The 25,225-nt window shown below is 39.5% G+C and overlaps 1 protein-coding gene across 2 annotated transcripts in view; it reads right to left on the reverse strand.

Annotated features, from left to right (window-relative positions):
* Positions 1-550: 550 nt before the first annotated feature.
* The window catches only part of LOC310907624 (protein ELYS-like), a 38,425-nt gene continuing 13,750 nt past the window's right edge, over positions 551-25,225 (reverse strand). For both annotated transcript variants that reach the window (XM_083857978.1, XM_083857979.1), the window contains exons 8-36: positions 24,066-24,216; positions 23,218-23,350; positions 22,930-23,111; positions 22,398-22,459; positions 21,431-21,559; positions 19,260-19,350; positions 19,084-19,173; positions 18,755-18,895; positions 17,980-18,084; positions 17,763-17,856; positions 17,338-17,461; positions 17,172-17,228; positions 15,890-16,036; positions 14,966-15,153; positions 14,654-14,798; positions 14,425-14,556; positions 13,735-13,882; positions 13,482-13,632; positions 12,824-12,931; positions 12,139-12,340; positions 11,150-11,344; positions 9,535-9,961; positions 8,917-9,016; positions 7,897-8,003; positions 6,562-6,722; positions 3,766-5,551; positions 2,865-2,998; positions 2,312-2,421; positions 551-1,806 (exon numbers count right to left, since the gene is read on the reverse strand). In XM_083857978.1, the coding sequence (XP_083714104.1) occupies positions 1,617-1,806; positions 2,312-2,421; positions 2,865-2,998; positions 3,766-5,551; positions 6,562-6,722; positions 7,897-8,003; positions 8,917-9,016; positions 9,535-9,961; positions 11,150-11,344; positions 12,139-12,340; positions 12,824-12,931; positions 13,482-13,632; positions 13,735-13,882; positions 14,425-14,556; positions 14,654-14,798; positions 14,966-15,153; positions 15,890-16,036; positions 17,172-17,228; positions 17,338-17,461; positions 17,763-17,856; positions 17,980-18,084; positions 18,755-18,895; positions 19,084-19,173; positions 19,260-19,350; positions 21,431-21,559; positions 22,398-22,459; positions 22,930-23,111; positions 23,218-23,350; positions 24,066-24,216 (5,790 nt within the window). In that variant the 3' untranslated portion in view covers positions 551-1,616. The remainder of the gene's footprint in view (positions 1,807-2,311; positions 2,422-2,864; positions 2,999-3,765; positions 5,552-6,561; positions 6,723-7,896; positions 8,004-8,916; positions 9,017-9,534; positions 9,962-11,149; positions 11,345-12,138; positions 12,341-12,823; positions 12,932-13,481; positions 13,633-13,734; positions 13,883-14,424; positions 14,557-14,653; positions 14,799-14,965; positions 15,154-15,889; positions 16,037-17,171; positions 17,229-17,337; positions 17,462-17,762; positions 17,857-17,979; positions 18,085-18,754; positions 18,896-19,083; positions 19,174-19,259; positions 19,351-21,430; positions 21,560-22,397; positions 22,460-22,929; positions 23,112-23,217; positions 23,351-24,065; positions 24,217-25,225) is intronic.

Raw genomic sequence — 25,225 nt, forward strand, 5'->3', positions numbered from 1 at the left:
ATTTGACCTTTTCCCCCATCTTCTGAGCTATTCACTGCACTTCTGTGCAATGTGAATATAAAAAAATATTGCTAATCTTCCCTCCCCTTTCCTCTTTGACAATATTTATAGTAATTCAAGTACAAAACAGAGAAAATAATTACTAACTTGAATCAAAGGCCTCAATTTACTGCCAGTTTCACATTTTAAACATTTGACTTTTTTAAGCTTTCATTCAGTCATGAATACTTCCCCAAGGAGAAAAATATTCAAGTGCATGCAACTGCTTCTCTAGAATGATCTGTTCTGAGATAGAAAAATCACAGCCCCAGAACAATCTTCTTTCACAAGCTTAGTCTGTTATTAATACATTCATTCACTATGTACAAGCTGTTAGTGAATAAGTAATTTATGTGTTAAAATAACGGTAGTAGTTTTTACTAATTGAAAAGTTTAATATCAGGTTCCACCATTCTGTAGTCTTCAAAGTTGCATCCATATATAAATTAACATACAGAAAAATAATCCATTGTCTAAAAGACTGCACATCAAAATAGTACTTCCATGTCTGCTTTTAAAAGAATAGGTTTGTGACTTTATTTATACAAATTGAAACTGTATAGGGACATATACTCCTTAACCCAAGACTGTTAACGAAATAATTATTCAAAAATATGGTTTGTAACTAAGATTTCTGTACATTTTTGTACCTTTTGCAGACTATTATATAGGCTTTACCATCAGTTTTTCAGTGCTGTGATATGCAGGTTTCAAATACTGCAAATTGAATTACTAAGTATTTCAATTATAGTAGCAGTCATATTACGAAAATAACTTTTGTAATATGGTCAAATTAATGCTCAAATCTCAAAGTATCTGGGTAGTATCCCTTTAAATCTGATATGCCATTGTAAGCATCACACCATCTGTACAGTTAACTTTTTGCTGACAACAAATTTTAAGAAATAATGACACATCTGAGGTGTGATCTGGTTTTATGAACTAAAAAGCAGCTTTCCCAAAGTTTAAGACAAATACAAAAACAAAATATTGCACAGATTAAAACACAATTGTTTACATTCTGACTTCAATACAGTACAACTTAACCGTGAATAAAAGGAATTACCAGTTTGTATTTTAAGTCCAATTATTTGTGCCAGAAGGTCAAACATAATTTTAAAATTAAAACTAGTATGTTTAAAATGTTTACTTGTTATAGGAGTTCTAAACAAACTTTTAAAAAGCTTCTGGAATTTACTTTTGAGAGTCTGTAACTCTCACAAACCAACATTAAAAGTTCTGAGCAATACAGGTCCTTCAACTCAATATTCCCTCAAAAAGCTATCAGACAGTAAGCACATTGTGAAGTATACATTTTTATTTCACATTCCTAAAATAAGCTGTATTTACATATTATATAAATGTATGAAGTCTTAATATAAAATAGAAAACTGCATTGACTGAGGAAATCACACTCCATATGGAGTTACTTACTGAAGACCATTTTTTAATGAAATTTTACAATAATTTATATAAATTATCTCTTCCAAATTAGATGATTTTTCTTCTTTTTACTAATTCACACAATTTTGATGACTTTACAAACAGTGGTGTACATTATAAACTTAAAAAAACAGTTACAGCATCTTCCGGCGCACAACTGGCTTTGGAAAATTGGACAGTCTTTTTTTGTTCTTTCTTAGGGTCTTCCCTGCTGCTTCTGTAGCTTCTTTCTGTTTGTTTTTTGTTCCATCCACTGGACTTGCAAAAGGAGAGATGAATTTTATTTCGACTGGTGGAGGTGACCAAGAACCTTCTTTTGTGGTTCTGAAAAGAAGGATGGGCATCAAATCAGTTTTTCATTACTAACAGTATTTAATCGAGGATAAAAACAACATGGAATTTCAAAATCAATTAAAAAAAAAAAATATGGGCTTCTTAGTAGATAGAATCAAGACAGAAAAGGTGCAAAAGTAAGGTTCATTTTGCTTTCATTCCCTTTACTCATTGTTTGGCAACTTCTCACCTTGTATGAGAAAACTAAACTGGAAGAGTGTGGTTTCATAGGGAGGAATAAAACAATGCAAAAGCACTACAATGCCACTGCAATTAGTATCCACCTGCCCTTTTCTACTCCCTCCCTTTTCCATTTCCATTAGCAAATCAAACCCTTAAATGGGGAAAAGGTGCCTATTAGACCAGCAAGCTGGACATGCTGACAGAGTGAGAGAAGATCTGCACAACCAAGAGAGGATGAAGTAATGAGATACTAAACAGCTGAGTCACCATCACATTAGGAAATGCAAATAACTGTTCAAAACTTATTTCATACTTGCTTGTTTTCTTCATTTTTGATTTTGGAGTTCTACCTCTCTTCAATTTTTGCTTTCCCCCAGACTCTATGGATTTGGTATCCTCTTCCTCTTTAGCTGGAAGCTCCTCCTATATTAAGGCAAAAAAAATGTTACTCATGAACAAGTTCTTGGACTTCTATGGAATAGTAATGTCTTTTTCATGAAGACATCATGCCAATTTCCAAAAGTACCCTTTGTTTGCAATAATAAACCTTCCACACCAAATTATTTTACCATCCCAAAAGTTAAAATTCTGAAATTAACAGATAACATAGCAAGTAAGTTTAAAGAGAGCCACTGTGCCTTTTTTTAAAGGCAAAACAGTATTTATCAATTCTTGATTTACACAGATTCAAAACTGACTTTCATAGCTAGTTTTCATGAAGAAAAACAATACATTTTTTAACTGATTCATTTAAAGTTCTTTTTAGACATGTTTCCAATGAAAAATGCAAAGCATTGCAAAGCACTATCTCAAGAAATGGTATAGAATTAAAATCAAGAACACGGGTCAACTGAGTTTTTACTTACTGTTTCTTTCACAATTCGGGAAATGCTAGCTACGTTTTTTCTCCTTGACCTCAAAAGAGGGGGTGAAAAGACAAATTGTGAAGACAAATCCGGGTCTAAATCCTTAACCTGCACAGGATGGTCTGTTTTTCCAGCTAAAATGACAACGCATTGTTAGCATGCACATACCTTATACATAAGTGACAGTATTATTATATCACAGCTGACAAATAAAAACACAGTAGCTTCCAAAAATAAAGGCCCAATCAGCTTTATAAGCATTCCATACAAAGGCATTTTCCTCCCTAGTAACTGCCTCTTGGGATTCATTCTGTTACCAAAGATAATGAAAAAAAAAACTAAGCCAGAGTAGTGATTTTACCTGCACCTACATAATCAAAGGTATTACACTCCAGAGGCATCAACAGTCCTTACACATCTCAAAAAATTTTATCATGTACTCTAATTCAAAGACTCCTGTGTACACTAATTTCACTGACCAAGTATACACTCATGAAAAAGAATCACGTAAGTAAACAGCTGTACAGTTTGTTGCAAGATGCAGCTCATCTGAACTTGAAAACTGAAGAGAATTTGGAAGCACACATCCTTTATTTCTCTGTTGGGGGGAAAGGGATGGCGATCACATATTTACAAATAATCTCTGTTTTTCAAAATCTGAGAAATTAAGTTCCTTACAAAAAAATAGCTTAAATTTAATTTTCAGTTTAGATCAGCTTCATAATCTGTTTCTACCAGAACTAAGCAGTCACACAGACTTCAGCTAAAAGATGAACTGCCTGTTGGCAAATTTTTTCTTACATTCTTTACAATACTTAAAGTCATCCTCACTGCAGTTTGTTTTCTGTGGTTTAAAGAAGGGGATATGCCCTATTTTGCATATAAATATAGTGCACCCTACCTTCAAATTTCTTTGTCAGCTTTGTGAGAGGAGGAGAGAAAAGGAAAGCCTCATTTTCCTCAACAGACAGTTTCTGATGGATGGCAGTCCTGCGGGATCTGGTTCTTGTAACACGATCTGTCAGAGCTCTTGCTGTCTGATCAGGTCCTGAGGGGTTTATGTCTTCAAGGAGCAAAGGACTGCCACCAGGTCCTTGTGGGGTCTCCTCAGACATTGATCTCTTCTTCCTGCCCCTACGCCCTGTCCTTACTGTAGTCCTGGGTGTGGCTGGCTCCTCGCTTGGCTCTGCAGGCGTTTGCTCATGAGTATCCACTTCTTCTGGATTCTCATGTGGCAGTTTTCTAGTTCTTCTCTTAGGAGTACCAAGGACTTCTACTTTCACACCTGAATGTATGTCTTCCTGAGAAGAGGTAGACTCTGGGTCTGCTAAGAGGTTTTGTGCTGCCTTCCTAGCACTTCTTCTAGGCGTGACAGGAAGTTTAAATTCTGTTTGAGGAAGCGATGATTTAGACACATCAAGATCAGAATTTTCTGAAACTTCTGATGAACTAATCTTTCTTCTTCTGCCTCTTTTTTTTGGCACAGGTGAAACGAGTTGCTCACTAGGCTGCACCTGTTGATCCTTGACAGTATCTTCAGTAAACTGTAAATTAAAGCTTTTCAATTTTCTTGCACTTCTACTGGGACTGACTGCTGTTTTTACTTTATGATCGGTGTCAGTCTTGCCAGTTTCTGGATTTCCAGCTAAACTTTTTCCTCCTTTAGTCCTTCTAGAAGTAAAAGAAGCAACATCTTCAGCAAGAGGCATTTCCTCATGAGCCTCTTCTTGGATTTCAGGTGCAGCTTCCTTCGCTCTCCTTAATCCTCTTCTGGGAGTAACAGGCTGTGTACTGTCAGACAAGGCTTGTCCATCAGAATGGCTGCTTTCTGTTTTTACTAAATTAGACAATTTAGGTTTCCTACCTCTCCTAGGAGTAACAGGTGTCACAGGTACTTGCTGCTCTGGAGCATTTTCTTCTGTTTGGAGTCTGGGAGTCTCAGATGCTTCTTTTGTTCGCCTGGTACTTCTCCGAGGAGACATTCCAAGCAGAGCTGGGCTCTCTGTCTTCAGCAGCTGCTGAGTGTCTGCAGACAGAACACCTGGACTTCTACTCAGCTGTCCCCTTGTGCGTGTTCTTGGAGTAATGCCATAATGATGTCTGCTGGTTTCCTCTCCCACTGCTTCCAGCACAGGTGTTAGGGGAGCTTTTGCCTTCTGGAATCTAGTCACCTTTTTACCTATGGTTTCATGAATAGATTGTTCTACAACTTCAGATGTAAATTCTTTACTCCTTGTGTCTTTGATTACATCCAGTAAGTTCTCAGCAATGGCAACCTTAATAGGTTCAGGCACGTATGGGAGTGACTCTGCAATATTTTGAGATTCCTGATCACCAGTTACAGTGGACACTGAGTTTGTAACATATTCCTGGCTTTCGGTGTTTCCTAAATTGGTCACAGGCTTTTCTTCCGCTGTTTTGTCATCTGGTTTAGAAGCATCTACTGATGTAGGGTCGCCCATCTCTGCTTCCCCTTCTTCTCCTTCCAAAACTAAAGTAAAATTACTCTGAGATAGAAAAATGTCTCCATCTCCCTCAGCTGCATCACATTCACTGTCTTTATTATCAGGCAAATCACATGCAAACTGTTGTTCTATATTTTCATAGCTGCAATGAAGATCACTTGATGGATCTAGTGCTCTATATGGTGATGTTTCAGGTGCTGGTTCTGAGGCATCTTCTACAACCTAAAGTTAAAAAATGTCTGTTAATGCTTTATTCAGTAGAAAACAGACTAATTTCACACTGAACTAGATGAAACTGAGGACAGTTCCCTTAAGATCATCCCTGAATGTGAAACAATGTGCTTTTGTACTACAGCCTGAGAGCTTATGTATTTGAGGCACAGGGATCAGAGCAGTCCCTGTGTGCAATTCACAGGCTCTGTTTCTGATATTTCTGTTCAGAACTGACCATTTGCCACCACCCACGAGCAGGAGCAGTTTTCCAACACAAGGTGTGTACACAACCAGCAGTGACCATCATATTGCAGTGCCCTCTGCACTGCTCCACAGCCAGAGTGACCCTCTGACGGGCAGTTGGGTTCCCAGTGCTTAAAGCTTCACCCGTGATAGTTCTGACTACAGCACTTAGACTGGCCAGGTGTCACATCCAACAACTCAACACCACACTTTGAGGATTGCATGAGATAACACATGCTTTCTAAATACCTCCATCTCTTCAAGAAATATCTTGACACCAAAATGAGCTCATTACTGGGAATTCTGTTTGTGTTAAGAAGGAACAAACAGTAAAGGACCCAAGCACCTAAATAATTCTGAGTTTGGTTCCCATATCTTTTTGTTTGCAATGGTTACCAGTACAAAGAAGGTGCACTCCTGTAATTTCCTTATTGTCTTTAACATTAAAACTATTTTTTAAAGTCAAATAAAACTTTGAATTCAAGTAAATCAAACTGTTTTGCCTAGCTGTTTTTAAAAATAGTTTAGGCTTTTATTTTGGTTCTGTTTGCTCTCTAAGGCCTAAGTCTTGACAGGTTCCATTCATGTTATAGGAACAGAAAATCCAGAAGAGAAAAACTTATCTGCCCATACAACACTGAGGTTTTAAACTTGCATTAAGCAGCTCAAAAAACAGACACATTTTTGAGTCTCTCCTAATTGTCAGTAGAACAGGTCTGTCCTCAATTTGCAAACTGTTTTCTATTTTGTAGAAAATGGGAAAATAGTTTACTTACATTAATTTCCTCGGTTTTTGGAGGATTGTTAGAAACAGAGACTTCTTCAACTTTAGCTGCTTCAGGGTTACGTTCTTCAGGTAAATCCACACACTTGCCCTCAAGGCGATTTTCAGATGGAGTACTGACCATGTCCTCACTGTCATGGATACTTATCACAGCTAGAAGAGATTTATGTAATTTTACCTTAACCTTTATATAAATGACGTAAGTTTAAGCAAAAAGAAGTAACAAAGCTATCAAGAACCAACAATATGGTTCTCCATCCCACCACATATATTGGGCTTTCTCCAAAAGCTAGAAATATTGTGCTGTTTTTGGCTGGCATAGTTAATTTTCTTCATAATAGCTGGCACTGCTCTATTCTGGATTTGTACTGAAGGCAGAGTTGGTAACAGGGACGTTTTAGTTACTGCTGAGCAGCACCTACACAGAGCCAAGGCCTTTCCTTTCCTACTTCTCACACCATGGCAGCAGTGAGTGGGCTGGGGGTGCACAAGCAGGTGGGAGGGGATACAGCCAGGACAGCTGACCCCAACTGACATCCCATAAAATGTGGCATCATGTTCAGCATAAAAAGCAGGTGAAAGAAGGAAGAAGCAGGAGACATTTGAAGTTATGGTGTTTGTCTTCCCATGACACATCTTCCTGCTTTCCTGGAGATGGCTGAATACCTGCCTGACAATAGGAAGTGGTGAATGAATTCCTTGTTTTACCCAACTTGCATGCAAGACTTTTGTTTCTCTATTGAAGTGTTTTTATCTCAACCCATGAGTTTTCTCACCTTTAGCTCTCTGATTCTTTCCCCCATTCACCCAGGGGAAATGAGTGAGTGGCTGTGTGGGACTTAGCTGTCGATTGGGTTTACAGATCAGGTAAAGGATGCAGCCCCACAGCAAGAAAAAAGGAAGAGAAAATCAGCTGTCAAGTCCACAGAGGGGAAAAAAGAGGAAAATGTGGCTGGAAAGGCACACTGGTACATAGTTGCTTCATTAAGAATACTGAGGATGCATTATCTTTTAAAATAGTAAATCAAGCAGCAGATCCCACAGCCTACAAATTGGTAGGGGTGTACAACATTAAAATAAATACTGATCTCTCCTTATAATGCTTTAAGTTCCACCAGCATCTCAATATTTTGATCAAGAATGAAAAGATTCGCTCTGCACTTTCTACAAGGACTTTCTTTAAGGCGGGTGTTCTCTCTAGTTTAATGAAAGTCAGCAGTAACATGCAACTACTATTTCAATCTGAGACACCTACAGTGGTATGGCAAACTATGTATTTCACTTGAGGAGCTCTGCTATCCGAACACACAGAACATTTCCAACATACATTCACTGTCTGCCTCCGGGGATTCAGCGAGCTGTGGATTTGATGCAACCAGTGTGGCTTTTTCTTCTGATGGAGAGGTCATTTCAGACTCCTGGTAGGTTGTTTCACTTCATGAAAAGAAGGAGAGAAATTCATCATAAAGCTTGAAAACAAACCTTTAAGAACTTTACAAGTTACTTTCTCACTGCAAAATCTTCAAGTTTCAAACCACAAAAATACAAGCAAAATTAGAAATTCTTCTATCAACATATTCAGTTTGTGACTCAATTTTAATTCACTTTGTAACTCATTTTATGCAAGAATCAAGTACTTAATATTCTTTCCAGCTATCCAATACTAGATAATAACATAACAGAGGTGTATTACAGAATAATGTACTATTTATCTTCTGTAGAAAGAGGGCAGCTACAATAACAGAGGTTCAGAACCAACTGAACAGAAGTCTGTACAGGTGAAAGTCACCACTTGAAATTAAGGGTTCTCTCATTGCTGACATTCTGTCTTTATCACTCAGCAGTTGGGGCTTTTAAAGTACCTGGTGAGAAGATGGCTTCCCTTTCCATAAACAAAGAGATGTTAGTTGAGCACACACAGAAAACAGAAATTAAGTCTAAAATATACTGCCAGAAAGCATTCAAACTCCAAAATAAACCCACTGAAGTTACAGGAATCTCAGGATTAATTTTTAACTACACAATTTTCAGAAAAAAACAGGGCTTATGTTCACAGTATCTGCTTAGTAACTCTCACAAGGTCGGTATGGGACTGTTGAATAAAGTCTTTATCATCATACTGTGGGGTCTGCAATGATTTGAGAAAGAAGGCTCAAATTCACAGCTTGTCAATGTGCATCACATTCATGGCAGATTACTTTTGGTCACAGACAGACTGGAATAGACAGGCCCTTACATATAAGAACACAGGAAAGAACTAATCCCAGGTCAAAATCAGTTTTCAAACACAGAAAAGCCAGCAGCTATGCTGTGTGAACGCAAAGATGTATCTACTTCATAAGCTCACCCTTCATTTCCAGCGCCAGAAGTTGCAGCCTCAGCAGCTTTAAACACCAACTTATGCTCAGGAAGGATATGACATTCAGCCTTTGATTCTTCCACAAATCCTGCAAAAATGAAGAGATGGATGACTCCCCTGCTGCACTCAACATCACTTCTTTTAAATTGTTCATATGAGTTTAAAGTGATCCTTTATGCATTTCATCTAGGACAGGGACTTAAAAAATATTGCTACCAAGACTTCAAATGCACAGATGGCCTATGTTCTTCTTGCCAGTAGAACAAGAAGTCTGATGCATAATTTCAGTCAAACAGTGTAAAAACTCCTGCAAATTATAGAAGTACCCCTAAAACATAACCAGAAGCCAAAGTTTTAAGCATGTATCCCTTTCAAAACTCCCATACAGTTGCCTTTCAGCTGCAACTACATATAAAAAGTGTCAGCCAAGAAAAGTATACATTCATAAGGTCCAGAATACCTAAAAAAGGACTTAAAACATAGAGGTAATTTTAAAAGCCTGGGGCACTTGTGAAAACTCATTAACTGCTGCAATCATCAATAATTCAATCTTTTGAAGACACTTGAAAAATTCAGAAACTTAGGTTATCACAGGACGAAACACACCTGCTTCTTTTCTTCGTCCTGAAGGATCTGGTTGTTTCATCTGGAAAGGTTTATCCTCAACCACTTCACTTTCTTCCTCCTTCTCCAAATCTTGAACATCAACCATTTCTTCAGTGGAAGAATTAGCTGGTTTAGCAGCTATAAAGATAACATCATCTTCAAAATCACCAGGTGATTTTGCATCATGATACTCCAAAGTAGTCTGGTCTGATCTCACAGAGAAGTTACTGTTGTCCTTGCTGATATCCATCTTCAAATCATCTCCAGGTAGGCTTTCTGAAGACTCCTGCAATTCACCACGATCATCCCCAGGACTACGCAGATTAAACAGAGTTGGTTTAGCTCTGCTTTCAGACCAAGCATCCTCCACCAAGCCATGATGATGCTCAGATGAAGCTCCAAATTGTGCTTTATCATCTTCTGTCATCTGACAAAAAAAAAGTTCAGATCAGCAATATGAGTCTGCTTTTTGTGGAACCAAAACAAAAAAATCCCAACAAATATTGACATTTTTAAGTAACACATCCCCTCAGTGATGCAATGAAAAATTAATTCTCATTCTTGCACTATCTTAGATTTAAGGCTGAGTGTAAAAATTAACCACTTTAGATTGCTTATTGAGTGTCCACAACATTGAAGAATTATGATTAAATCAGTCTTGCTCATATTGTCATCTCAAGGCTCTTCACTGGATTTACTAGTGTGTTTTCAGCAATACAAAGCTTTGCCTAATAAAATCCTAACTCAATATTTCTCCATTTTATGCTTGCCCTTTTAACACAGATGCACTACTAAAATATGCTGGTTTTCAACTATGTCTGTTGCATGGAACAAGTAAATTAATCTGGCCACAGTGCCACTATTAGTAAGAGTTTCATACAGGAGAAAGCACATCTTGTTACAATTGAGTAACTCCTTGTAACATACATGAGCTACTCACACATGGCATGGCAGCACATGCCCCAGTTGTGCCCCTAATTTGGAAACGCTGTGCTGCCAGCTGCCTGATGGGCAGAACCACAGAATCCAGTACACAGCTGCAGGAGCTGCACAAGGGACCACTGCTGCTCAGATGGACCCACTGCATTTGAAAACTACATGGATGCTACTATCCCTGGTGCAAGGCAAGAAGCAAACCCAAGAACTTTAGGGCTGGGAGAGCAAAATAGTTCTCTTCAGCAGGAGTCTCTTTTTACCATCATTTAAGTAAATCCAACATCGCAAAAAGACAGGTTGAAAGTCAATGCATCTTTATGACTTTTGTTACTTTCCCAGATGTTCAATTTGCAAAATTTAACAAACCCAAAGAGGAGGCTCCATCTGTATTCCTTACTTTCCTGCAACACAATTTGAAAAGGTATAGTGGAAAGGTGAACTAACATTCTGAACAACCAGAGGTCCTAACAACATCTGAATAAAACCCACCAAGATCCCTGATGTTTGTTATGAATATGATCCTGCAAGAACATGATGTTACAGAATACACGCAATCTTTTTAACCAAATTCTGCCATTCTGATTCACAATCCAGATTCTCAATATAAGAAGTTTTGGCAAACTTTTAAGTCTAAATTAAATCATTAGCTGCAAAACTCAGTAAGGGTAGCCCAGCTTACCCCAACAGTCCACTTTGCATGTGAGCTCTCTTCTCTGAAGGATATTCTGGGTTCCTTTGCTCGTAGGGGAGGAGTAACTGATCGTCCTGGGGATGCTGAGGGAGTTGCTAGGGGTGTAGTGCGAAGGCTGGACCTGAGAATAGACTGAGGAGTAAACCCAGGAAAACCAGAGGATGTGGCCAAAACTTTAGCTCTCTAGGAAAAAAAAATAAAAACACTTAAATTAAGACCAGTTCAATCTTCAAAACAGAAGACCGTACTTAAACTACAAAAATTAAATTAGTTTAAATTATGAACTGGGTTTAGAGCAGCATGAAGTTTTACCTATGCACTGTTCTTCCAAAAATACCAACATTTTCAAGATAAAAATGCATGCTTTTTATATTTCCCTTGGTTTGTCTTTATAGTGCCAACAAAATAGAAGTTATTTTTCAAAATTACTTCTTCAGGAAATAAGGATATGACATCTTGATTTCTGCAACGTTATCTCCTATCCCCCTAATTTTTGCAATTCCTACACTGCTCTTATAAAAGGCACACAATTTCAACTTTACACAACAGCGTTTTCAGTCTCTGCATCTGACAGCAATTCTGCAAAGCAACAGCCACAGATTTTTTTCACTAATTAATCAGCTGTACACAAGAGGAAAATACCTACACATCTTCATGTAGAAGAATTCAGCTGTTCTTATTTCAGATTATTTTACAGTAGGATAGAATTGTTCCATACAATGAAAATAAGTTTAGTTCACAAAGCTATGGGACAAGCTATCCACTGCAGTCAGCAGAGAACTAAAGTTTCCTGCTTAAAAATTTACTATTCCCAACTTAGTGCTTCCAAAAGGGCAGTGTATACAATAACCACATGAATACTGAAAATTTTAGCCAGAAGCATTTCAACTAAATACTTCAGTGATTTCACTTCAAACAAACCTCAGAAGTTTTTCGTTTGGTTGGCTGCTACAGACTTTTTAAAATACAATACAAACCTTGACCACAAGAGGAGTTTCCAGTAAATTCAACTCTGCTGCTCGTGGCAGACTCTTTAGGGAGCTGGAGCGATGTGTGGTTGATCTCAGGGGGCTGGATGATGATGCCACACAAGAAGTAGAAGCCGCGCACGGGGCCTGCCGGCTCTCGGCCTGGGCCGCGGAGTGGGAGGGAACAGGACGAACCACCAAATCCAGCAACCTGGTAAAACACACAATTGAAACTAGTAACATCAATAAAGAAATGAAAAAAAGGATGCTGTGATCATCTCAGATAATGCAGAACAAAAACATTTTCATGAACAAGAAATACAGGTGAACCCTCACTGCTGGGGTGATATATTAGGCCCACAAACAAGTGACAGGCACTTGGGGGCATTTTTTCATTATTTCTTTACATTTCATACCTAATTTCCTAAATCCCTATCTCTGACGCAAGAATACCCCAATTTTAAGTTGAAGACGTGACCTAGCTCTGAGCAGTGGAGAAAACTCATCTACGTTTCAATGCAGGGACCATTTCAAATTGTCCACCTAATTTTGTCCCTAAGTTGACCTTTTCTTTGAGATATAAAACTAAATGCCACAGAATTCTTGATAAACCAAAAAAGCATACACACATGCACATGTATATACATAATAAACAACACCATTTTGAAATACACAGTTTGTAGATCTACTATACCTTGAACACTTTTGAGAAAGTTTTGTAATAGGTGTCCCAAGAAATGCATCAGGCAACTCTGCACCAGGCAGAGGATGTGAACTGACTGCTGGCTCTGCAGTTCTAGGACTAGAAGGAAAACAAAAACAATTGATTTTCATTCCCTTAAAGCCCAGCCTTACCAGAATTAAAGTTTATTTAACCACATCTCATGTAGGACAATGACCTGACAATTACAAGCCTCTTCTGCACTCTTTGTAATTCTGCATATTTTTAAATAACCAAGCAGGAACTGGTAAAAGATTAGTATGTGATCAAAAAACAGGTCTATCAGTTGGCACACCAACAGCTACATGGTAGTGACAAATAGTTTTGAATTTCAGCTGTCTTACACTATAAACACATTTGCCATAATGTAAACACATGCATTTATATAGAGAAGATCATCATACAGAAGATCTCCAAACACTACTTACGATGAACTGATTCTCAGATATTATATAGTATATGTGCAAAAAAGCAAAACAAAGCTTTATTCATGCGCACCTTCCCACCAAAAAACTAACACAATTCAAACTGAATTCTCTTTGACTCCCCCTACCACTAACTCACTCACTCTCTCTCCACCTCCCTCTCCAAACACATAGCTCAAGACCAACTTTTATAAAAGGCTGCTTACCTATCATAATGTGAGACTTTTTTTTTCTGCTCATTTCCTAACCATACTTCTCCGATTTTGGACAACACTTTACTGATGAAAGTTGCTCTTGTATGCACATTTCCTGCATTAGCCTGTCTTGTTGCTGTTGATAATGGCTTTGGCCTTGGGACTGTAAAAGCAAGAGGGAAAAGTGTCAGCCCTGTGTAACCCAAGTGCTGGCCAAGTGTAACCAAGGCTGCACATCATGTTTCCCTCAGTTCTCTACAATTACCTTCTCTTAAGACCGATGAAGGCAAACGGTACGGCTTGGCTCTCTCCACTGCCAGCTTCCTTTGAACTGTGGGAAGGATCTTGCCATATTGATCTAACAGAGAATTTCTGGCAACTGCTCTCTCTCTCAGGCGAGGATCACGATCATTCTGACAAAAGAAATGTGTAAAGCAAGAAGTTACAATTTACCTGAAGTTGCACAGAAGTTTATTGCACAAAAGTACCTCTGCTCTTTCTAACTAAGGCCTAAATTTGTTCTACAGATAGAGGAGAACAAATCCACTGCACAAAGCCACAGCAAGTTCCAAGCTCCACCAAGGAGTACACACCAACTTCACCTGGTAGTTTTGGGTAAGTGCAAGAAAGACTAGTTAAAAAATAAAAATGTAAGAACCACAAAAAACTCCAAAACTCACAACCAAAACCCATATGGCAAATTTTAGCTTTGGATCACCTAGACTGCTCTCAGGTAAAAGCAAGATACAAGACATGGCATACAACGTACTCTTCACTCCACAAAACCAAGTAACACAAACAACTTCCATAACCTAAACCATGGGACCTGAGGATCTCAATGAAAAGACAAGATGCATATTTATGCTTCAGATGCAACCAAGCTTTTTTAACTGGAGTCAATCACGGTATCTAACATTTAATTCATAATTTCACACGGAAGGACACCTGCCCTTACCGTCAGACTGGCCTTCATGGACTGATTGAGCTGCAGTGCTGGGATGTAGTTGGCACGCTGCAGATGGTGGACTAAGAGGAATTCATGGTTCTGAACACCTGATTTGGTCTGTAAAAACTTCTCCAAACACTCCTGTGAGAAATAACACATTTCAAACATCCATTACAATTCTGCCTCTCCTCTTGCCAAAGGGACAATTAAGATTCTTTTGTTTCTTCTCCAAACTCACTTTTTCTGTGTCTGTGAAGGGCAGCTTCAGCAAATCCTCCATCAGCCCCATCTCCTGACAGATTTCATACATGTGCTTTAGCAGCTCTTCTACGTTCAGCTTCGTGCTGTGTTGCTGCAACAGACCCCAAGCCTCCACCATGCACCTGCAGTCAAGGGTTTGGACATGGAAAGGAGTGAGAGCACTGGAGATGCCCCACACTGATGGTTATTCATTTAAGGATCAAAGGAAAAGGAGGGGAGCCCCGTTTGGATCATCACTGCTCCACGTTTCCCACCATCTGAATGCCAAAGCAGTGGGAGATTTCCTGACCTGTTGGACAACAGGACGGTGAGGAACAGCCGCACTTCGCTGCTGCTGGACATCGACGGCTTCATCATCTGGATGTACCTGAGGGCTCGCCTGTGCTCCCCCTGGCACATGAGGGACTGAATGATCCTCATGTGCTGCCATGACACAGTCTTGATTGTAGCTGGATGGAAGAGCAGGGCCAGGGAATTCTGGACAAGGCAAGAGCAGCTGGATCACCACAGGGAACACACACCCGCGCAACAAACACACACAAAATTCTCTGCAGCAAGGCTGGACGGGGCTTAGACTAACTTAGGTGTCTAACTAACAAAATACTTCATCCAGGACATACCAGTAAAAATTCTTCAGTATTTGCAGAACAAAAACATCAGCCATACAAAACAAAGTGAATGTCTTAAAAGGAACGATTCAGATTTTTTCTAGGTTAACAAAACTCTGTGTACAAACATACCATTTTATAAATACATTACTAAATAATCAGTTACTCAGCAGACAAATTGATTTTATTAGTGTGGTGACAGGCAAAGAACAACCTAAAGCATTAGGAAGAACAGGTTGAAAAGTCACTTCTGCAGTCTTCTGTCTCAAATCTTCCTGCTACCGTGACAGTTTCCATGCTTTAAGTACCCAAAACACTTTTTTAGAAATAGTGCCCAACCAACCTGCTGAAAACCGAACCAGTGACAGCTTTGAAAATTCAAATACTAAGCATTGTTAAAGTTGATTACTCCTTTGTTTTAATCGAATTCCTGTCAAAGTAGTTAAAGCAAAATTTCAAATCATAACTTATTGCTGAAGATGTCAGGACAGTGTTAAAAAAAGCTTCAACAGCTCCTTATACCCAATTACCAATTTTTAAAAATATTTTTATTGATTTCAGCTCTGCAGTGCCATGTGTATCTTACTTAACTGTTTCATACTTACTTCATAATCATTGTGATCCAGGAGCCAAAATCCTTGAATCAACTTAACAAGACCCCAAGGGATAGCAAAGGCAGTTGGAAAGGAGTCAATTGAAGTTTCTGTTTTATTTGGAAAGGAATGCATGATATCCAGCAGCAAGTAAATTGTCTGAGAATATCTAATTAAGGTGAATAAATCACTAAGACGAAAAAGTTACATCACATAACATTTAGCAAAACATGGTAATATTAAAACAATAGCAAAAAGAAAGTCCTAATATACTGATCTTGCCATTTTAAGATATTACAACCTATCACATCAATAGTCAGGTCCTAATCACAAAACTACATTTCAGAAAGAATAGACTTCTAGAAAGAAACATTTGTGGATTTCTGTAAGGAAATCAAAAAGGCAAATATTGGATATAAACTCAGGCTTCTGCTTCCATCAGAGAAGCTACCAGTTGGACAATCAACACACTTGAACATCCAATGCTGAATTATTAAAGGAAACAAGTTCTACAGCTGTTTGACTTCACAAAACAACACAAATTATGGTGCCCTCACAATGCAACTTAGCACAGACTGATTGAAACTGTGTTTAAAACTGCATGTGGATCCCTCACTCCAAGTGTCATTTTCCCTTTCTGACATCCCATGTTAGGGATATGTCTGAGTCTGAGTCCCAAGGCAGCTTGGGACCACAACCATCTTCAACCCCTTGATCTCCAGGCTCCCTTCTCAGTTTAGCCAACAAACAACAGAGGCAAGTCTCCATGTTCCACAGCTTAAAAATTAGGCTTTTGCCCAATTAATGTTCTATATTCCTGCACATTTTACACATAAAAAAGCACTCTGTTAGCTGGACTGAGAAACTAATTATTTTGGCAAAAATCAGCTACTGGAAAACCACTGTTACAACCTCTTGCTCCGAAACACTACATTTTATGGCACTGTTCTAACAGGCAGTCATATGCTACAGAGAGGGTACTTTAAAAACGAGTAACTCTGTTAAAATTTGATAAGAACGAAGCAAGGTTTTTATCCCTAATACAACTTAGAGATGACGTTTTCTCATATGAGAAGATACTTGGCAACAAAACACTTAAAACAAAAATCAGAAAAATTGCAATATAGAAGGAATTAATACTTCTGTCTAGGATTTAATTCTCTTCTAAACATGTTCACTCACACTGTGTTTGAGGCATAAACTAAAAAGTGTTGTCAACCACAGAGACGACAAACATATAAGAACATTTATGTGTACACACTGAAGGAGTAATAACCAAATCCAGAAAGGATACAATTGCATGTTTGTCACTTTCTTCAATGCTTTCTAGCAAATAGAGATCCAGCAGCGCCTGAAATGAGAGACGAAAAGCTTTTCTAATGCTCCTGTCTTTCAGACCCATTGGCTTGAGGGGAGCTGCTGCTGCTGATGCTGGGGTTTTCAGGGAACACAACACTCACATGTAAACTAACTGGTGGGTATTTCCCAGTGCCACCTTCATCTCTCCGCCACAACTTCTCCACTTGCTCACCCAACTGGGAAACCATTCCATCAATCATCAAGCAGTCAGAATCCCATTTTCCTCTGCAACAAAAGGGAGCAAGGGCTTGGACACAGTAAAACACTCATTCCAGCCTCCCAGTGTTACTCATTTCTGAGTCAGAGGAAGGATGGTCCTTAGGTCACAGTGAACTTGTTAATTAAGGAGTCCAAGGCACAAACCCAAGAGAAGAGTGGCAATGACACTTTGGATTCCAGGTTTGCTTTTTTGCTCTGTTACGAGTAACACCAAACAAGTGCAGACAAAGGGGTTTAACTGCAAAAACAAATCTCTCTCACACAGTCTAACAGTGGCAGCTTTCCAGAGATTTCATCTAAGTCTTACCTGGATAAACGCTCGAGTTTCTGTCGGTGACCCGTATAGTAGCTCTGAATCAGAGGGTAATTGTAGAAAGGTCTAGACAAATGCATGTGATCATCTACAGGTGGTAAAGGACAAGCAAGTTAAAGAAGTAAGACCATGTTTTTTCAACTACAACTTTGGACTAGACAGACACAAACCACACAACCTCAAGTGTTCTGATACTACAGGTTCTGCTTACCTAAACCCTCAGGAAGGAGACTGGATCGACAGAACCAGATCACCACTTGGGCATACAAAGCAATGAGGCTGGTTACCACCTGCTTGTTGGTCAAGTCTGAAAACCCTGAAAAAAAAAAAAAAAGCACAAAACATGATCTGAGTACTGCAATTCCTCTCCTTTTTACAAAACTCCCTTGCAGAACAAACAGAAAGTACAAACACACACAGTAGAAACTTGTCTTTGTAGTTGTCCCTCTGGATCACTTCTGAATTTGAAGGAAAAAACCCACCATATGCCCTCAAAATAAAAGCCAATCACTACAAAGAAACAATCACTAACGATTAACAAAATATAACCTAAACTATTAGATATACTCAGGAAGAAGACATTTGTTTATTACTTTAGCAACAGAGATTATAGTCCTCTTTTTCTCTCAATATGCCAACAACAACTTATAAAATCAGAAGCCAAAAAACCTAATTGCTAGCTAACAATTAGGAACATTTCTCAGCATTACCACACTCAGTTGCTCTAATTGCCACCCAACTCAATGCTGAATCAGCATAGACTCCCCTACCCAGCCTCATGAACTCCTCAACAAGCTGCTCCCCTGAACTCAAAGTGTCTTAAACCAAAGTCCCAACTGCTCACACATTTCAACTTCTCCTTCCTGCTCAATCTGACTCTCTCCCAACCATCCAAAACAACAGCAGCTCCTGTCTCCACAGTTACATCCAAACACCCTTCCAAACCTTCACCATCAGAGCAAAGGCCCAGCAGTGCTCCCACCAACCTCTCTCAGTGAGCTCTCGGGCTTCTGTCAGGAAACAGTTCAGGACTGTGCTCAGGTTGCTCAGAAGCAGCTGGCAGTGCTGAAGGGACTGTAACGTCTGTGGGTCAATGAAGTTGCAGGAGCCGTCAAACAATGGAACACCTTGTCAAGGAGAGAGATTAAATCATCAGACAGCAGAGCAACTGTAGACTCCCAAAGTCTGACACTGAACAACCCCAGGAGATCTAAACAGCCACCTCAAGAGCCAGCAGCACACGCTGGCAGATTGCTGAGGAAGATCTTTACAAAGAATCACTCCAGGGCTCAAACATGACTACACCAGTACTCACAGATTTGGTCCAGTTCATCTTTTGTACAGATCACTTTGTTCCACGTCCACTCAAGAACAAACCGTAAATTGACAGCAGAACTTGGCTGCTCTTTAAAAACAGAAAACAAAAAAGACATGAAGCCACAATTTCTAACCCAAAGAGGCACAACATAAAAACAAGGCAAGCAGCATTACCTTCACAAGTCCAGTGTTTAATGCATCCCGTCAGAAGTTCTAAAGAACCCGTCTGCACAGCAGCTGACAACACTGCTTCCAACTGCTCCTCCTGAAAGGAACAGAAAAAAAGCAAATCACAACCTCACACACTTTTCCCGTGACTCTTACCTTGATAAACACTGCAGCTTTTTAGAAGCTCTGAATCAGAGGGTACCTGTGCCATTGACAGAAGTGTTTGTTTCTAACCCGATACTCATTCAGACATTAGTTGCAAATGCAACTATTTCCATATTCTTGATTCTTTCTTAATTCTAGCCACAGGCTGGACTGCTTGCTGGTTTGAGGAATACAGGAAAGTTTTCCTCTCACCTTTCAACTTCACACAGGCTTGCTCTAATCTCTATTTCTGTGCCTTGGGCTTTCAGCCTTCATTTACTGAGTCCCAATTAAGTCTTTTCAGTACCATCCTCTCTTAATGCCATTATGCACTTTGGGCACGCCCCTTTGCCATCAGGAACATGTGAAGGGGACAGAGCAAACATGACCATGTTTGCATGGAAACAGTGAAGCTGAGGCCAGGCAGCTCCCCAGACCAGCAAGACATGAAGCAGCTCTGACAGCCAAAACATTAAGTTACAATTTGTTAAAGTACCATAAAGAAGTGAAACACTGCAGTTCTAGTTGGCTGAAATTTGAGCCTGTTCAAACACTGTATTCTAATGCCATAGCAGTGGTTGAGAAGGATAATGCACAGACATGTACACACATGGGAAATAATGCAGCAGCTTATTCCAGCTGGTGTTCAGACATTTCTTTCAGGTGAAATGATCCTGCATAGAATTTTTCTTTTTTTCTTACCTCTGTTTTTTTAACAAATTTTAAAAGTTTGCATTTTAAGTAAAATCATGACATTCAAGAGCAATTTCTACATATTAGAAGACATATGTTATATTTCCATCATTTTCTGAAAAGGCATTTCAGACAAGGAAACATGCCAAAAGCTCTTAAGGTACCAAACAAAATTCCAAACTACTTGATCCTAATTCTGAAATTTTTTTTGTAGTATTCAAAAGCAATCTCTGCTTAATGAAGAGTCTAAACAATATGGTCACAATTCTGCAAAGGTCATCATAAAATTTCTTGCTTTCCCAAGTAATTTCACACCAGAGTTGACATCAGAAAATCTGATCAGAATGTAAGAGCCTACATCAGGCTTGCAAAAAAGCATTCTGTGGGCTGGGTCTGCTTGTCGAATTTGTTTTAGATACCACGCTATGCAGAAGTATTATTTTTCCTTGAAATTACATTTCCACAGTCTGGTGAAGAATCCCACAGACAGGAAGATGAAGGTAGGGGGAAGACTGCTCTTCCCTGTGGCTAGTGCTTGTTGCTCCACTCCATGATAACCTTCCAACCCTTCAGCTTTGACCCTGCCTGGAGAAAGATGGGCTGTTCATCACAAAGGCTCCCTCTTTCATGAAACTCTTCAGATGAGAGACAAAGTTTGCTGCACCAAAAGAGGAAAACCCATGAGAGAGGGGTGTGAAGCCACTGTGGCGACAGATAGGATGTAGCAGTGTTGAGAGATACAGGTGATGCAGGTGTTGCAGCAAGAGGGCAGTCTAAGAGGAGGAAATCAAGCTACCACAGCTCAAGGCAAAGGCTAGAGAGATAAAGATCAGTTTTGAGAGGGTGTAGAAAAGCCTACTGATGAAAGGAAAATGAAGAAGTGGTGATGAAATTGTCAGGTAGAGCGGACAATTGTAACTGGTTAGCGCTTCCTTGGAAGCAAATAACGTCTAGCGCAGCAGGCTGGGGTTTGCAGTAGTGCACATCTGAGGGAGGCACCTTCACTACCACCTACTGCACTGCAGCCAAGGCTCTGAGACACTGAGGGCATGAAGAGGATGAAGGCTATTCCCAGGGAAAGCCGCTTTCCGATGCACATGCTCAGCACTAACTGCATGCTTCTGCATGCGGACCAGGGCCTGCCTGGAATTTACAGATGGGTCACCAAAGCCAAACCTCTCAGGGCTGTTCCCAGTCTGAAGATTGAATTTAAGAATATTAATACTTCTGCTAACTGTATCTCTAAACCCACCGGTCACGGCAATCAAAAACCACGGTCTTATAGCCTCTACAGCCTTCAGACAAAATGGATGCAGTTCCCCCTGGATTCCCCAACATACCTGAGTCAGACTGGATGGCTGGACATCAACCAGTCTTGGAGACAGCAAGCCAGCTACAAGACACCGAGTGTAGCTGTCATGAATGGCTTCACTTATTAAAGGACCAGATTTCTTCAAAAACTTCAGGGTCTGAAACATCAATCAAAAAACACAGGTTAAGACAGCATTCAATCAAGTGATTGAAGGTTCTGAATCACTTAGACTGTCAAAAAGCTGCATTAGGAGAGCAGGCTTTAGGTAAGCAATTTTGGTAAGCATTGCTATTGTCTTAAAGACAACAGCACCCCAAAAGTTCCAGTTTCTAAAAAACATCCAGTAGGAGAAAAAACTCTTGCAAATCTAAAGGAAAGAAAGTATTTTCCAGCCTGTCAATGCACAGGCCTTGCTTTGCCCTGAACATTGACACAAATTACATTCTGGAAAGTTAAAACTGATACAACTACAAACCACTCTTTGAAAGACTCAATGCATTTTTTTTGCGGAAGATGATTTATATGGGTATATATAGTGAGCCGGAACACAACTTGAAAGTCTTTGTCACAACCTGTGCAGAGGTTCAGAAGTGATAATTTGGCCAAGGTCAAAAGAAAAAACATGCATTTCTTCTGAATCAGTTAAATCACTTTTCCCTTTCTCCATGCTGTCCTCATTTCTCAAGTTCATCAGGGGTCAAAACCCTAACTTCACACTATGCAGACAGTACAAAGAAACACTTCCCCCACCTTCCACCACACTCCTCCTTCCCCCTACAGCAGTGCTGCATTCCCTTCTGGCCATTCAATCCCTGCCCATGCCTCCCCTGAAACAGCACCACCTGCATGAAACTGGCAGGGTATGACTGCAGTCATGCATGTAGATGGGCACTGGGACCAAAAAGTGCTCCCTGACACTCAAAGCACTGCAAGAGAAAAGTCAGAAAAGGTTCATCTCTTGACAGCCTCAACAGAGATACAGTAAAAAATGTCACCTCCTTCTGGAAGCCGGTGCAAGTCATGTGAACAACTCCCGAGTTGAGCAAGCAGGTCACATCTGCAGAAACAAGGAACCTTTGACAGACATTGTTGCCTTATCACCAGTTTATGCTTTTTAAATAGTGCTGTCTGGAAAAACAAACCTCCAGTACCCCTTTCCTCCATCACATCACTTACAAACTTCTCTTAAAAAGGAGTTACTCTCTGTCTGTAGAGACTTAAGCTCAAGTGCTGCTACCCAGGGGCTGTGCTTTGGGCCTCAGCTCAAAGGCATTTCATTTGATGACCACCCCCCTTCCCAGGATATGTTACAGAAGCCCCCAAACCAAAACTCAGCACCCTGTCAGATATGTCCACAACAGTAAGCACCTTGTCAGGACAAGGCAACCAGGTTTGAGGAGGTTTGTGGGGCTTTTTATGTTTTGGGTTTTGGGTGACAAACAATGAACAAGAAGGAGAACCACTAAGTAGCATTTGACCTCCACTGAAGCTTGGCCCTATTCAAATGGAAAGCAGTGAAATACCTACCAAAATTATAGGTGCTTGGATTAAAGAACTGCTCAGGTGGTGGATAAGAAGGAGGAACCCCCCGACTCAGACTACGCTCGTGTACCAGAATATCCAAAATGAGGTTTGGAGAAGTCATGTTTATTACAGGATCCAGTGACCACAGTGCAAAATAGGGGCAATCATGGAGGAATTCTTCTGGCCTTAAAGAAAACAAGTGCATAAGCTCAACAGCAATTTCCAAATTAACCTTTGTAGGGATATTGAAAGTTCAATTAAAATTTTAATTATTACTTAAATAAAACCTACCTGAGTGAGTCTGGCATTTGAGCATGATACCAGCGATTGATGTCAAACACACCCAAATAAGTAGATGGTTTTCCCTGACCATAGGTATTCACTTGCCAACTGAAGATTGATACACTGGTGTCAGGAGAGATTACTGTCAAAGACAAGACATTGTTTCTTGTTGTAGAAAACATGAGATATCTGCTAGTTTTACATCACCACTTCCTATTTTTGCTTAATCCTGTTATTTCACTCATGAAACACAACCCTTTACTAAGAATGACAAAACAATACACAGAGTAGCAAACGTCCATACCATAGGTTTAAGTCATACTGCCTCTCTCTTGTTCAAACTGTATCCATTCCAAAACAAACTGAATATGCAATTATTAGCTCATCAAGTTGTTCATCCAGATCATCAAAAAAAGATACCAAACAGAACTGGCTCCAATACTGAGCCCTGGGGAACAGCACCAGGTAGGTGATAAATGGATGCAGCCAGAGGTTTGATCAGGAAAATAAAAATTCAGATAACATTCCTAAGCAATATAAATAATGGTCTTGCTGTTCAATGCAGACAACTGGCAGAACAAATTGACTGACCAGCATTATACAGGTAACCCCATACACTGCTCTGGCATCCCAGCAAACATAAAATAAAACCTACGTTTTCCCTTAAAGAATGATGTTCAGAGAGATAAAAACGTCCCACATAACTTCAGCAAATGATTTTTCTTTTTAAATAAGCCCAACAAGGTCAGCTAAATGAATATTTAAGACTTTAAGACTGTGAGTATAGAACAGCATTCATTGCTTAGATTTCCAAATCATGCAGTTTAGAATAACCAAGCAGAGACATCAGAACAAACCTTCATTAACGCTATCCTCTCTGTCAGCGTGGTTGCGAAATTTTTCTATGGTCTGACAGCTGAGTAATTTAGTATTGCTGGTCTGCCCTCTCAAGGGAAAGATTCCACCAGTGAGGTCTAAACTGTACCTTTCATCACAGTATTCCAAACCCTGGGTAGGAAAAAAGAAGGTAATTTTCATTAGATCTACTAAGAAAGCATGAATCTAACATCCGTATTGTATTGTTTATTTCCAATGAATTTCTGATAGCAAATAAAAACTACATCTGACATTCAAGAGAATTAAGTGTGAAATTTTAAGATACTGGCTGTATTTAAAAAGGCTTTGCACATTTTCAAATACTAGCGTTTCCTTAGCAAAACTTTGTCCTGAAGCATGCACAGTTCACACTATTTTATTAAGGAATTTGGAAATTATCAGATATATGCAGGGTAGACAATAAAAATTAAAACAATCTCTTTGAAAAACTAACATGAAGCCTACTAATCACTAAAACCAATTTTAACAGAGATGATGCCCTGAACAAGAAGTTCACTATTCCAAAAGACAGTTCCACACGATAAAGCATGGAAATTCTATAAATCTGTCCAGCATTAATTCTAATGACTAGACATTTCAGTACTCATTCATATATGAAGAACCTCCTCATAAATTCAGTGCAGGGGGAAGGAGAAAGTATTACTAAATAGTCCCTGCCCAAGACAACTTCCTAACCAAAGATGCATAGTTTAAATTTTCCATGCTGGGGCAAGCAAATCTAAGTGAATGAACTCCAGTGCACAGAAAATACTAAGCAATGATGTCCCAGGCCACTTAAACAGGACAGTTTTCAAAGGACCTGCACAAGTCAGACTCTGATATGAATGTAGAGAGTGTACACAAGCCTTGTATGGAACAAAGGTAAGAATATGCTCCATTACCATTAACTGATCTGCAAGATACAGCAGCTGTTGAGATGGATCTAAGAGGTCTTTGAAAGTCTAATTTAAGTGTATCGTTCAGTTTTCTTATTTGAGAAGATTTAAACCAGCCTTGAAGGCAACAGAGACTCAAGTTTGACAAGTGTTTATAAAAACACAATGCCACATGTCCCTACGGCATCTCTGGAACCACTTCTAAAAATTTATGGAGACTCTTCTGACCAAGTCATACCGCTATA

Source organism: Zosterops lateralis (genome assembly GCF_965231275.1).
Source record: "Zosterops lateralis genome assembly, chromosome: 3".
In the NCBI taxonomy this organism is placed as follows: domain Eukaryota; kingdom Metazoa; phylum Chordata; class Aves; order Passeriformes; family Zosteropidae; genus Zosterops; species Zosterops lateralis.